This window comes from Suricata suricatta, chromosome 4 (assembly GCF_006229205.1).
Source record: "Suricata suricatta isolate VVHF042 chromosome 4, meerkat_22Aug2017_6uvM2_HiC, whole genome shotgun sequence".
Taxonomy (NCBI): Eukaryota; Metazoa; Chordata; class Mammalia; order Carnivora; family Herpestidae; genus Suricata; species Suricata suricatta.
In genome coordinates this window covers 121,540,811-121,553,948 of record NC_043703.1, presented here as the reverse complement: position 1 = coordinate 121,553,948, position 13,138 = coordinate 121,540,811, and the positions used below count along the sequence as shown (strand labels likewise).

At 40.9% G+C, this 13,138-nt stretch overlaps 1 protein-coding gene across 3 annotated transcripts in view; it reads right to left on the bottom strand.

The window, feature by feature from the left end:
- Positions 1–13,138, bottom strand: part of CTNNA2 (catenin alpha 2) — a 1,129,701-nt gene that overhangs the window by 762,694 nt on the left and 353,869 nt on the right. For all 3 annotated transcript variants that reach the window (XM_029937693.1, XM_029937690.1, XM_029937691.1), the window contains exon 4: positions 3,464–3,630. In XM_029937693.1, the coding sequence (XP_029793553.1) occupies positions 3,464–3,630 (167 nt within the window). The remainder of the gene's footprint in view (positions 1–3,463; positions 3,631–13,138) is intronic.

Below are 13,138 nucleotides of genomic sequence, written 5' to 3'. Positions count from 1 at the left end.
AGCAGTTCCCTCTATGTTTCTGTAAGTCATTCATAAATGAGAAGAAATCATTATCTCATAAGAACAGCAATAAAAATTTGGCATATGGCCTAAGAGATAAAAAGTAAGATACTATGTATGATGCTTAAAAGGTAAAAAAGGTTACCAGGGCAAGAACACAGACTCACCATCGGGTATTAATCATCTGAATCAAAAGAAAACAGAGTCACTACTTTTCTTAAATTAATTCCATTTTTATGTTTTTACTTATTAAGTTTGATTGAAAGCACAAGTGTGGAGGAACAGAGAGAGAAGCAGGCTTTGCATTGTCAGCACAGAGCCCGACGTGGGGCTTGAACCCCAAACTGTGAGATTATGACCTGAGCCGAGATCCAGAGTCGGATGCTCAATGGACTGAGCCACCCAAGCACCCCTGGAGTCACTACTTTATGGCAAAGCACTTGTCACTCCTTTGTGTTTCCTAGGTCTTATCATCCATGTGGTAAGAAAACTCATTGTTTTTATACGGAAAAAGCCTTGATAAAGGTATAGATGACAATTTCTAACCTGCTCTATTCAAATACATAAAGATACTTTCTTCATCTGAGTTAAAAACAAATACATAGATGCTTGCAGACAATACTTGTTTGTCAATGGATGTGCTTCTATGAAAAAGAACTAAAAGCTAAAGTAGACTTATACACCGGGTTCATTTGTGATGGATTGTTGACACACTGTGGGTTTTTGCGGGGAGGCTTCAGCCCCCTGATTTGAACCCTGACTGACTCAAGGTGCCCAGAGTGTGCGGCCCCGCCACCGGAGTCCAGGGAGGCCCCAGCCCTGCAGTTCCTCACTGTCTCCACAAGAGGGCAACCTTCCGCCACAGCTGCTCTCTACAGAGCCTGTGCTCTCAGTAGAACAAATGTGTTATTTAGTCTACGATCATTTTTAATTTTACTACTGACAGTCTGACAGGACTACTTAATATTGCTGGGTTGACCTTTCCATGGTTTTGTGCTAAGCCCTTTCTTTTTTTTAAATTTTTTTCCCCCAACTTCCCTTAATCAGCTGTGTGGGGAAGAGAATACCATGGACTCCACATGATGACAGACTGTGGTGATATTATTAGTAGACAGCGCTGGTCAAAACAAGTGGGTAGAGAGGCAGGAACTGGCGCTGTTCGTCATGCTGCATCCCGGAGGTAGGGACACTCTCTGCACGTGGGCAGCTCAGGGAGAAGATTCAGCCTGTCATCACAGAAACGGCTGAACGGGGTCTTCCGCCGCACAGAGAAAGAACATATGGGATGTAAAGTTAATTTCTTTAGGTTCGGTCCGATTCTCCCCTGGGAAAGGAAGATTGTGTCTAGGGGAAGATCTTTCTTAAAATGTTGCATTTGAAGGCTTAGCAGGCTGTAAGGGAGAGATAATGAAACTTTTCTTCCACACCCTTGAGAACAAAGTTATTTGTTGCCTAAAAGATGCATATAGCCTGCCTGGAACCTTACTTTGCACCCAACTTTGTGATAAATGTTTCATAGGAATTTGACCCTTTTTAAACTCCCCACAACTCTGTGGACTATATACTACCATTAGCCCCATATTAGCAGATGCTGAGTCTGGTATGTCAGGAGGGTATATGGTGGATTATAACACAGTTTACAAGTGGACATCAAACCAAAATTAAAGTTAATCTTATTCCAGTAGCCCAATGGTGAATCATAATATCATACTGATGTCCTTGATGTCCTTTGAAATAGTAAAGTCTCTCCTCATACTGGTTACCTCCTCCAACCTGCAAGAGCCCTTCTAGGCTTCTATAGGCCCATTCTCAGAAAAATCTGAAAGGAAACTCCCAAGCAAGCTCAGCTTTGTGCCCCTTGGGTCCTCAGACCTGTGCACCATTTGAGAGACCAAGAACACCTGTACCCTTGCTTTGTGGGTAATGACCGTGGAACTTATGCTGGAGATGTTGAAATGGGAGGCCTTTAACAATATCATAGAATTTCTATAGAACCTGTAGTCTTGGCTCTTTTCTTGCGGCCAGCTCAACTAAGCTGCTACTTTCTGACAGAGAACTACATGTTGTTTTCAAAATTTCTTGATGAACTCCTCTACAGAACAAATCTGAGATAGAGAGTGGGCTCTCATTATTCATTGCCTTGTCTCCTCCCCTTTACTGTTCATTTCACTGACAGAGAAAATAAGAGCACAAGGGTTGGATACTAGGAAAAATGATAAGCCAGGAATGGCCACAGCTAGGGGAACTAAACCAACAATTGGTTGATTCCAAAAAAAAAAAAAAACCAAAGTCCAAGGTTCACATCCCATCATCTAAGGACCCTGATGTCAGTCCTAGGGTGGTGCCAACTGTCCAGAAATGAAGTTCACAGAGGGCATGGAATAAAAATTCTCTAGGGAGAAGCCATATTCCTAACCAGTTGAATTGTGTCATCTTAGTTCAGAGGACTGAACTATCCTGGATGCAAATAGACACAAGTCAACCTAGAGAAAGGCCCAGCTGCCAAGAACTGGAAAGGCTGCCTTAGCCTGCTCCAGTGAAATTTGCGACTAGGGCAGGGCTCTACTTCCATTAGGAAACAAAAAAGTTGAAGAGAATCAAGGAACTGTGACAAGCCAGGCACTTGTAATGAAAGTCTATAGGTTATCAGGGCGTGGAAATGCCCAGAGACCCAATCCAAGTATGTGGGATGCCAGGCTTGGGGTAACAAAGTTAACTTTAACCATGAGATGTGTTTATGGAATGCTTTATTGCCAGACCAAGGGAGGTTCAAAGCCCTATAATTCTACATAAATACAAGGCTGGAGCAGGTAACAAAACAGAATTCAACTCATGATCCATATTAAGGTGGGCATCAGTGGGCATTTAGCCAGGTAACCAGAAGAGCCGACCCACTCTGAATTAGCACATGGACCAGCGCTATTCTGAATTTCAAGATAGGGATCAGCCTCTGCAGTCTCAAAAAATATACTGTCTTGAATTCCAGGAAGTAAGGGGGGAGCCCAAACTCAAGGGAACCTTCTATAACTTTTCTTGCATATTTTTGAATATAATATTAGTATTAGAAAGATTTGTGGGTAGGGTCGATTGGGTGACTCAGTCATTAATTAATTTCTTGATTTTAGCTCAGGTCGTAATCTCACGATTTGCAAGCTCCAGGGCTATGTCAGGCCCTGCACTGTCAGCTCGGAGCCTGCGTGGAAGTCTTTCTCCTCTCTCTGACCAGACCCTACATGTGCGTGTGCATTCTCTCTCTCTCTCTCTCTCTCTCTCTCTCTCTCTCTCTCTCTCTCAAAATAAATCAGTAAACTTAAAAGAAGAGGAAAATGTGAAGATATACCACTTGGGTGAGTAAGGGATCTGGTGAGCAGTGAAACACCTCTGGGACAGTTCCAACCTCTAATATACATAGTCGGCACTGCCACTCCCATAAAGCAAGTTACGCTAAGTTCCACATACGTACAATTTTCAGATGAGATAAAAGTCTCATGACATCCGCCATATCCGCCAGGATGAGTAAGCGCGTCACAGCCGAGAGCAAAGCCCTCGCCGCCCGCACCATGGTGCCACGCTTCACCGACGAGCACGGGTCATCAGCAAACTCTGAAGAGGCGATGCGCATTGTCTCCCCTGGAAGACAAGGATGGAGAGGCTGTGGGTAGACAGGAAGCTCAGAGCCTGGCAGTCATAAAGATCCATGGATGCATGATTATTATTCTTATTGCAAAATCACGCTGAACAGGAGGCATTCCTGCCACTCTCCATCACAGCCCACCTTGAAGTCAAACGCATCAGTGCACTTTGGACAGAGACTGTGGACAAAATAAGGTATTCATTTCCGACAGAAGTGTGAAATTATGCTTGAAACATCAATAAGGAATATATTTAATTCAATGTGCCTAATAGTTGAGATGAATTTGGCCTGACCTTAATCATTCTCACATTTCATTTCCCTTGGAGCCACTGGTATTTACTAGGCAGCTAGTTGAGCTCACTGACAGGTGAGGTGCAAAGTTAACCGCTCCACAAGGGAATGAAACTAAAACTGTGGCCTCATTAACACTGTACTCTTAATTGTGCTAATCAGAGAGAGAGAGAGTAACAGACTACAGAGATACCCCAAATATAATCTTTTAATACCCTGATAAGAAGCTATTCTCTAGTCCAGAGAGCATTTAGAAGAGAATGGAACCCATCCCACAAACGCTATTAAGCCTGCACAATGGCAGATATTATGAAGCTCTGGAGTTACAGAGGTGACTGAGGACACGCTGGGCTCAAGGAGTTCACCATCTAATAAGGAAACATGATGTTAATACATACTGTAATATCTATGATTACATGCCACCCCAGGCTTACGATTAAGGACACAGGCAAAGAAGAGGGAGGGATTGACTTATTCAGTGTGAGGCTGGGAGAAGCTGTCGACGCCCATGGGCTTTGAGGAACTAAGAAGTGCTCACCGCAAAGACAGTGGTGGGCACAGCACCCTTGCCAGCATAAATGCTGTGTGAGGCTCTGAGACCTGGAGCAGGATGCCAAGTGTGAGAAACTAGAGTCACGTGGGAGGCACGGGGAGGAAGGGAGATAGAGAATAGAGGTGGCAGTGTTTGGAAAGCTGTGAAAGAGATCTGAACCACGTCCTCGGCAGGGAGGCAAGGAACATTAATAGAATTTTATTTTGGCTACATCACATAAAATAAAGTGCAGGGGACAAGCTTAGGGCAGAGATGCTTGTTATTAAAGCAAGTGCATGACAGCTGGAAAGCAGCAGTAATGAGGGCCTGGACCAGGGAAATAGAATGGGATACGGAGAGGACGAAGCTATTAATGAGATCTGTGATCAAGAATGACCCCATCTGGGGACGGCTCAGATGTGGAGGCCGGAAGAAAGGCGAAGTGTTTGGTGAATGCTGAGTATTTGTACAAAGGGGCGCAGGAGGAGCAAACAGAGGAGCTCAGGCCCTGACCAGGAGGAGACAGGCCCCCTGCCCGTGGACTGCATGTCACCTGGGGTACAGAGGCCTGGGAGCAGCATTGCGAGGCTTCGCATAGCAGAGCAGACACGGGCAATAAAAACTTCTTCAATACACTTGAAGAATAGAGTTAATGCAACTAATTATTTAATTTAGGGAAAAACAATATATTCCATATTTATTATAGAAATGATTATTCCTCGTCTATTAATCAAAATCTAGCTCACTGAAATAAATTTGATTGTTCACGGAAACACTGGGTGTCCTGTCATGTACCCTAAGATACAAGAGAAAAAAACAAAACAAAGCAAACCACCCCTTGCCATTTCACAAGCAGATCAGAATAGAATGTAATTCACTCAACGTTATAGTTCTTCAAACCCTCAGAGGGATGCTTTCCATGCTAGGGAAATGAAGGCGTGTCGGGAAATCTATTGCACTGTTAGATTTTGAAAAGAGGCTACTGTCCACAATGAGCATATTAGAGAACCAACCAGCCTTGTCTCAATGCCTGTACACATACAGATAGTTTGATTAACAGTGTGGGGAGACATGTACAAACTCATTACCATACTGGCACAAAGGTGAGTTTTCAAGGTGTCCGGCCCTCCAGGAGTAAATAAACTTCAAGGTGGAGGCTGCCAATTAGGAAATCCATTTTTAATTCAGGCGTCCACCCTTGCTACAGGACTGCATACATCTCCTGCTCACCGCCTGAACCCTGAAAAAAAAAAAACCTCACTGGCAGATATCTGTGCTGTGGGAGAAGACTACCTCACTCACGCTCTGCCTAGTGCAGCCGGAAAGAACATCCACAGTGATAGGCAAACCTAATGAAATATTGAGACGGTGACCATGTCTAAAGATGGACAAATCTGTATATGGTATCATGGGTGGAGTAACTGATGTCGGAATGAATCTACTTATTCAAGGAAAGGGGGGATTTATTCTGCATATGACCCTAATGAGTAACATGGTTGAACCCAAATTCTGCAAGTGAAGTTGGTTTATGAGCCACAAGAACAGTAGGCCACTCAGGTAGGGCTACTCTCTACCTTTGGAGAGGAGCCAAGTTGCAGCCCTCAGCATGAGGAGGAACCATACCTCATCGAACTAATATTCAAATACAGGTTTTTTATAGAGGGTCAATATAATGACACTTAATCCAGATGCTGGCCATTCAGTCCACAATACTGCTTCAAAGCTGAGTAACACATAGCAATATAGGGCTCTTACATGAAGCTAATCAAACTGTGGCCCCCAGGAGACACCCCGGGAAGGGGCTCTGAAGATGTCCATGAAAGACTAGAGGAGGAAGGGAAGAGACTGAGAGGAGAGAGACCCACGTCAGTCAGTGTGTTCCTGCAAGCAGAAATCTCATGCTAAATTCTGAGATTATTCTAAGATAAATAGGAGATGATTTAATTCTATTTAAATGAAAACTAAAAACTCATTTTAAACAGGTACCAATGATTTCATGTTGTTAGATTTTAAAGGAAAGGCAATCTGAAGTCAACTACGACTTTAGTGCATTTTATTTCCCTGTAGTTTTAAGATTACTGAATTAAAATGGAAATCTATATTATTCAATGATAAGGGAGTTTTTCAGGATAAAATTAGCTATTTTCCCAGGGAACTACTTTTTCTAGAAGACTAAAATATTTAGCTAAGAAACAGCATGCATGTGTAGGAGAGGGAAAGGATCAATGAAGAGAGGATAATAGATCTGCCTTTTAAAAAAAATATATACCATTGTATTCAATCTCAGTTACTTGATATGGGCCTAGACTCACAGCAAATTTTCTATAGTAAAGTCTTTGATCTCTTCAAGCCACTACCACCTTCGGGAAAGAAGAAAAATTAACTTCTCCAAATAAGTGACCAAAGGGAAATAAGAATATGTACAGAGTGCTTCTATATAAAGGTTTATTACATAAGCATTTTTCTAAAAACCATGGAATATATTAACTCATAGATTAAAGGAGAAGTAATCTTTAAAATCACAAAGAGCTAGGATCACACCCTGATGTCACACCAACCATTACCAAAAATGAGAGCTTGGTGATTATCCAACCTTTGTGTTTCAGCCCCCTCAACTACAAAACAGGGGCGAAAATAATGAGCGCTTCTTTGTGGTTAAAGATTAGAAGTGATGCAAAGCACCCAGCACAAGGCTTTACTTGTAATGGGGGGCTTGCTCATTACTGTCATTAATATCACTGCCCCCACTGTCACTGGGGTCCTCTCCCTTACAAAAACAGTTCATGAACTCCTAGTTAAGGGTTTGGAAGTACATATTTTCACCGATTACATTCCTATGTACACAATAATTTAGAAGCAAGAAAACATCTGCCCAATTAAAGAATTATTGTTTTAGGGGTGCCTCGGTGGCTCAGTCAGTTGAGCACCTGACTTCAGCTTGGGTCATGATCTTACGGTTTGTGGGTTCAAGCCCCGTGTCAGGCTCTGTGCTGACCACTAGCTTAGAGCCTGGAGCCTGCTTCAGATTCTGAGTTTCTTTCTCTCTCTGCCCCTCCCCTGTTCATGCTCTCTCTCTCTATCAAAAAATAAATAAAATTAAAAAAAAATTAAAAAATAAATAAAGTATTTATTGTTTTAAGGCAGAAAATAACTCCCCTCCAAAATGGTTCTAGTGCTTGGCTTTCACATTCGTGCTTGTTCTGGTTCTTATGTTACCCTGGAGGTTCTGGGATAGATAGATAATTGTGCCTAAGCTTGAGATAATACCTACTCAAATGTGGAATGATGCAGGAGAGGGGGATAACATGCAGAGGACAGAGTCTCAGGAGTAGAAAAGTCATTTTGGAAGCAGATTATGAACCAAAATAGCATGAATACCATGTGGTGCATCCTTTGAAGGGAGAGCCTGCATGTAACAAAAGCTCTCTTTAAATACTTGACAGATGAACTACTGGAAAACTGTGACAAGTGAGGGAAGAGGGGATGGTGAAAAGCTAGATTCAGAGAGTGTTGAGCTGTCGTCAAGAAAGTTCTCTATGCCCACATGTCTAACTAGCAGTTATCATAAGCAATATCTGCAACTGTATATTCTCCTTTGTCTAATTATATAAATTCTCCTTTAATTACCTGGATTTCTCTTTGCCTAATTACAAAAAGTATCTGGGGTATATTGGTGGTTTGTGTTCTTGACATGTTCCCATTGTAGAATTCCTAGAGAAGATGAGAAATAGAAAGCAAAGTTCCAACCCCCTTAGCTGTAACTTGTTCCCTTTTCACAATAAACTGTGGCTGCCTCAGAACCATTTTCACACATACTTTCCTCGAGGTACAAACCTTAGAAGATCCTGAAAAATGGATCCTGTACAGCAATGCAGAAAATGCAATGTATTTTTAGAGAGGAAAGATTAGTGAAGTCTAATACCTGACCACTGCTTCACCCACTCTTGGCTGGTTCGGTTCCCCAAACTGTACATTTTCACTTAGCCACACACTCACAGAGACAGTGAAGAATTTTAAAATGATAATCAAGTGGGCAGTGCACATCTTCTGAATGTTTTATCATTTTGATTATGTTATAGGCTCTGTAAAGCTATGCAATGTTTAAAATCCACTTACTGCTATGGTTAGCTCATTTTCAAAGCATGGCTGGAAATACATATCTTCACTGGAGATAAAGCAAATGAAATGCTAAATGAATGGTCAATGTAGGGAGCATCTCTCTGCCCAATTCATGAACTGCTTAATAAAGCCAATTAGATCTTCCAAAGAAAAACAAAACAAAACCAGGAATGGTCAATATAGAGAACACCATGGAAATTACAATATTCCTAAACAAGATCTTGACATTTTACATTATGTCTCTTGACTCTTTTGTCAAAGACAAAGGTGAGCACTCCCTTGATAGGAATTATCCAGAATTGGTTGGTGTACAGTTGAACTACTGTATTTGCATGTAGAAAATACTGAGAAATATTCTCTTCCAGGCTTATTTCAGCAGCAAGAATATGGTGCCCATAAGGTGACTCCCATTTTAAGATTCTATCAGGTTGTATCTATTCAGACTTAATATTTTAACATGTGCTGTCTTGTCTCTTTCCTAGTAAGAACAGTCTTTTATTTAGACCTCATGGTGTGTCAAGTTCTGTCTGAAGAGTTTTATGTTATAATTCAATTACTGCTCAAGAGAACCTGATGAAGTAAATACTTGCATTGTCACCATTTGTACCTGAGGAAATTGAAGAAAAGGAAGATTGCTTGCCTAAGGTCAGACAGCTGGCAAGTGGTAGAGCCACCACTGAAAGTCAGTCTGGCTCTAGGGTCTGTGCTATTAACAACTATAATTTAGCAATACCTTTAAGATTCTACTTACTGAATTAAAATTATTTGTTTACAAATTTCCATCTGGATCAGTAATATGAGTTAGAAATTAGTACACTATTTTATTCAGTTAGCAGAGTCTTATGAAGAAGGGAGGGAGGGAGGGAGGGAGGAAGGAAGGAAGGAAGGAGGGTAGTAAGGAAAGAAGGTTGGTTGGAGGGAAGAACTAAATAAAGGTATTTTTCCAATTATTTCCAGGCTCCAATATTCTACGATCTCTTATCAAGGCTGAATTATGGCTGCCAATGCTACATAATTTATATCTTCAACCCTTTCCCAAGACTGTAAGTTTGGTCAGGGTACAAACCATAACTGTAGCAAATTGATTTCTTTATTCCTTTCACCTAACATCTATTTTTACAATGTACAGTCACTCAGTGAATGTTGGGAAGAGCAAAGGAAGGCCTGCCTGGCACTTTATGTTTTAAAACATATCCAACTGCTGCTAAGGCAAGAAGAGAGGACAAAATCCTGAATGCTGCGAACCTATCAGTGACCCAGTATGAGTATTTTCTTCCATTTGCTTTAAGTTGGTCTTCTGAGTTCAGCCAGCAGCAGGGAAGTTTTAACATTTAGGAAAGGAAGGTAATAAGAGGCGTAGCCTCTCCTTTGTTTTGCCCACATAAGCATTTGCTACCAAGATGGAAAAAGTCCTAAGACTTTTTCAGAAATAATCAAGAACTTGAGAGAGCAATGTGTGCGTTTTACCCCAGGGTGGTGATGACTCAAATCTGTGACTGGGAGGAAAGGTCGATGATCAGAATTTTTTTCTGAGGCTCAGGGATGATGAAATTATGTATTTTCTCAAGCAGAATCTGCATTAAAATTAGCTACCTCCTGCAGATCCTGTTACTTCTAGCACTGAGCATCTACAGCATTGCCGGTACAGTTCATGCCCTTCTGTTACCAAAAACAAACTAATCTTTGGCCTAAGTATGCAAACAAAGCCTTATATGCACATGTATGTGCATATGTGTGTATTATATATATGCATATATATTATGCATGTTATAATCATATATAATTATAATAATTACATGGTGTGTTCATATAGAATTATAATCTTAAATAAATACATGTATGTTATATAACTATTATAGATTTAATGTATATTAATACACACTTACAATAAATTAAACTGATGAACACAGTAATGCTTAATAAATATTTACATATGTAAAGAGGAGATATCATGCAAACTACATCAAAACAATGTAATTAGGGGTGCCTGCCTGGCTCAGTAGGTTAAGTGTCTGACTACTGCTCAAGTCATGATCTCTTGCAGTCCATACGTTTGAGCCCCACATGGGGTTCTGGGTTAATATCTCGGAGCCTGGAGCCTGCTTCGGATTCGATGTCTCCCCCTCTCTGCCCCTCCCCTACTCATGCTCTGTCTCTGTCTCTCAAAAATAAACAAACATTAAAAGATTTTTTAGACATGTAAATATTATAAAGTAAGAATTCTGCTTTCTCCTTTGTCATTCTACCAAGGGTAGTAGACTCTGTGGGCTCTTTATCTTTCCTCATTTTTCCAAGCAACTCTGAGCAAACAAGAAATTATATGGAAAATGACAGAAGGCTGATGGCTCCATTGTCCCTGAAGTGACTGTAAGACTCAAGAATTTCTGATCTGGGCAGGACCTCTTCAGGCTTGTCCAGCAGCTCATTCTCACCTTCCATATAAAGACACAGAAACTAAGTGGCAATTGACCTGTGGGCAATCACGTGGCTGGGTGGGGCCAACATCCCAGTCACCTGACATCCCAATCAGGGGTTCTGGGTATGGCCCCAAAGTGGTTGGGGGACCAACAAACTACAGTGTGACACAAACAAATCAAAACTTCCTCCTCACCTAACAAAATCCCCAAACACCCACATGGCCTAGCTATAGTTCTGCCTCAGTGGCTCAAGCAGCTCCAAGTACAACCACGGATCCTCATAAAGTCTAGCCCTGTGTTCTTTTCAAAGTGGGTAAATGAGTCTATTCCAATGCAATTTTCCCCCATCAAGATATGTTCAGTATGCAAAAGGACTACAAGTGTCAGTAATTGATGATTAAGTGTATTGAATGTTATGAGCTATTAAACATTGTTAGAGATAGTAATGTGCCACACTGCAGAAGGCACAGATCATTAAGCATATGGATTTTAATTATTTCAGCTGTAGCCTTTTCCTGCATTGGGAGGAGAGGGTATAGGGTAATTTTACATTGTTGCAGCCAGAAAGATTATCATGTACAACATGGCATACTTTGCAAATGAGACCTTTGCAAGGACCTGTTAAATATAGCAAGAACCGTATTCCACAAAAATGTGATTATTGTCTTGGGCTCAAATTCAGTAAAAGACCATAAGCATGGAAACATTAAACAGTGATGTGATAAGTTTAAGAGGAAAATGGAGTATGAAGCATAAGTATTGAACCTAATGTCAGTTAATGTTTTTATAAAACAAAGGGAAAAGAAATTGATGTACATGTAAATTCACTGTAAAAATATTCATTTCTGAAATAAGTGTGCTATATAAGATATGTAATTAAAGAAGGCTTCTTGTAAGTTGGTTTGTAAAGCAAATAAGGGGCCAATGAATTATTTTCTGGGTAACACCAAAATTTCAATAATTCTGTATATATAAGGCAAGTCTCTCTATAAAAGGCATATTTCTGACTTACTTATATTCTTAAGTCAATAAATGTTTCTACTGATCAGTATCTTTATTCTCCTACAATCATGACCACAAATCAGAATCCACTGAACTGACAATAGACTGAAATAGTTGAAAGGTGGTGTCAAAAACCATCAGTGTATTGAGAAAAGGAAGAATACCACAACTGGCATCTACACTGGACGGCAGAGATAAACTGATCATGAAAAATACCAGCACGCTCAACATTTCAACATGGAAATGGGAGGTGGAGGGAGGACTTCATGTCTCCAAGTTCCAGAATTGAAGAATACCTTAGAAGACATTATACCTCCTAAGTCTTAGTAGATACAATCCAGGTGTGATCTCTAGGACAGAAATCCTCTTCCTCCCTAAGAAACCATCCGATTTGAGAAAGCTGTAATTATTCAAATTATTTTTTCAACTACTTGGAATTTGATATGTTCTTTTATTTTTCCCACTTTTAGCCTTTTTATTTTTTTTACTTTATTTAAAAAAATTTTTTTAAATAGTTTATTGTCAAATTGGTTTCCATACAACACCCAGTGCTCTTCCCCATAAGTGCCCTCCACCATCACCACCACCTCTTTTCCCCCTCCCCCTTCCCCTTCAACCCTCAGTTCATTTTCAGTACTCAATAGTCTCTCAAGGTTTTCGTCCCTCTCTCTCCCCAACTCTCTTTCCCTCTTCCCCTCCCCCAGGTCCTCCATTAGGTTTCTCCTGTTTTCCTGTTAGATCTATGAGTACAAACATATGGTTTCTGTCCTTCTCTGCCTGACTTACTTCGCTTAGCCTGACACCCTCAAGGTCCATCCACTTTGCTACAAATGGCCATATTTCATTCTTTCTCATTGCCATGTAGTACTCCATTGTGTATGTATACCACATCTTTTTGATCCACTCATCAGGTGATGGGCATTTAGGCTTTTTCCATGTTTTGGCTATTGTTGACATTGCTGCTATGAACATTGGAGTACATGTGCTCCTATGCACCAGGATTTCTGTATCTCTTGGGTAAATCCCTAGCAATGCTATTGCTGGGTCATAAGGGAGTTCTATGGATAGTTTTTTGAGGAACCTCCACACTGTTTTCCAGAGTGGCTGCACCAGTTTACATTCCCACCAACAGTGTAGGAGGGT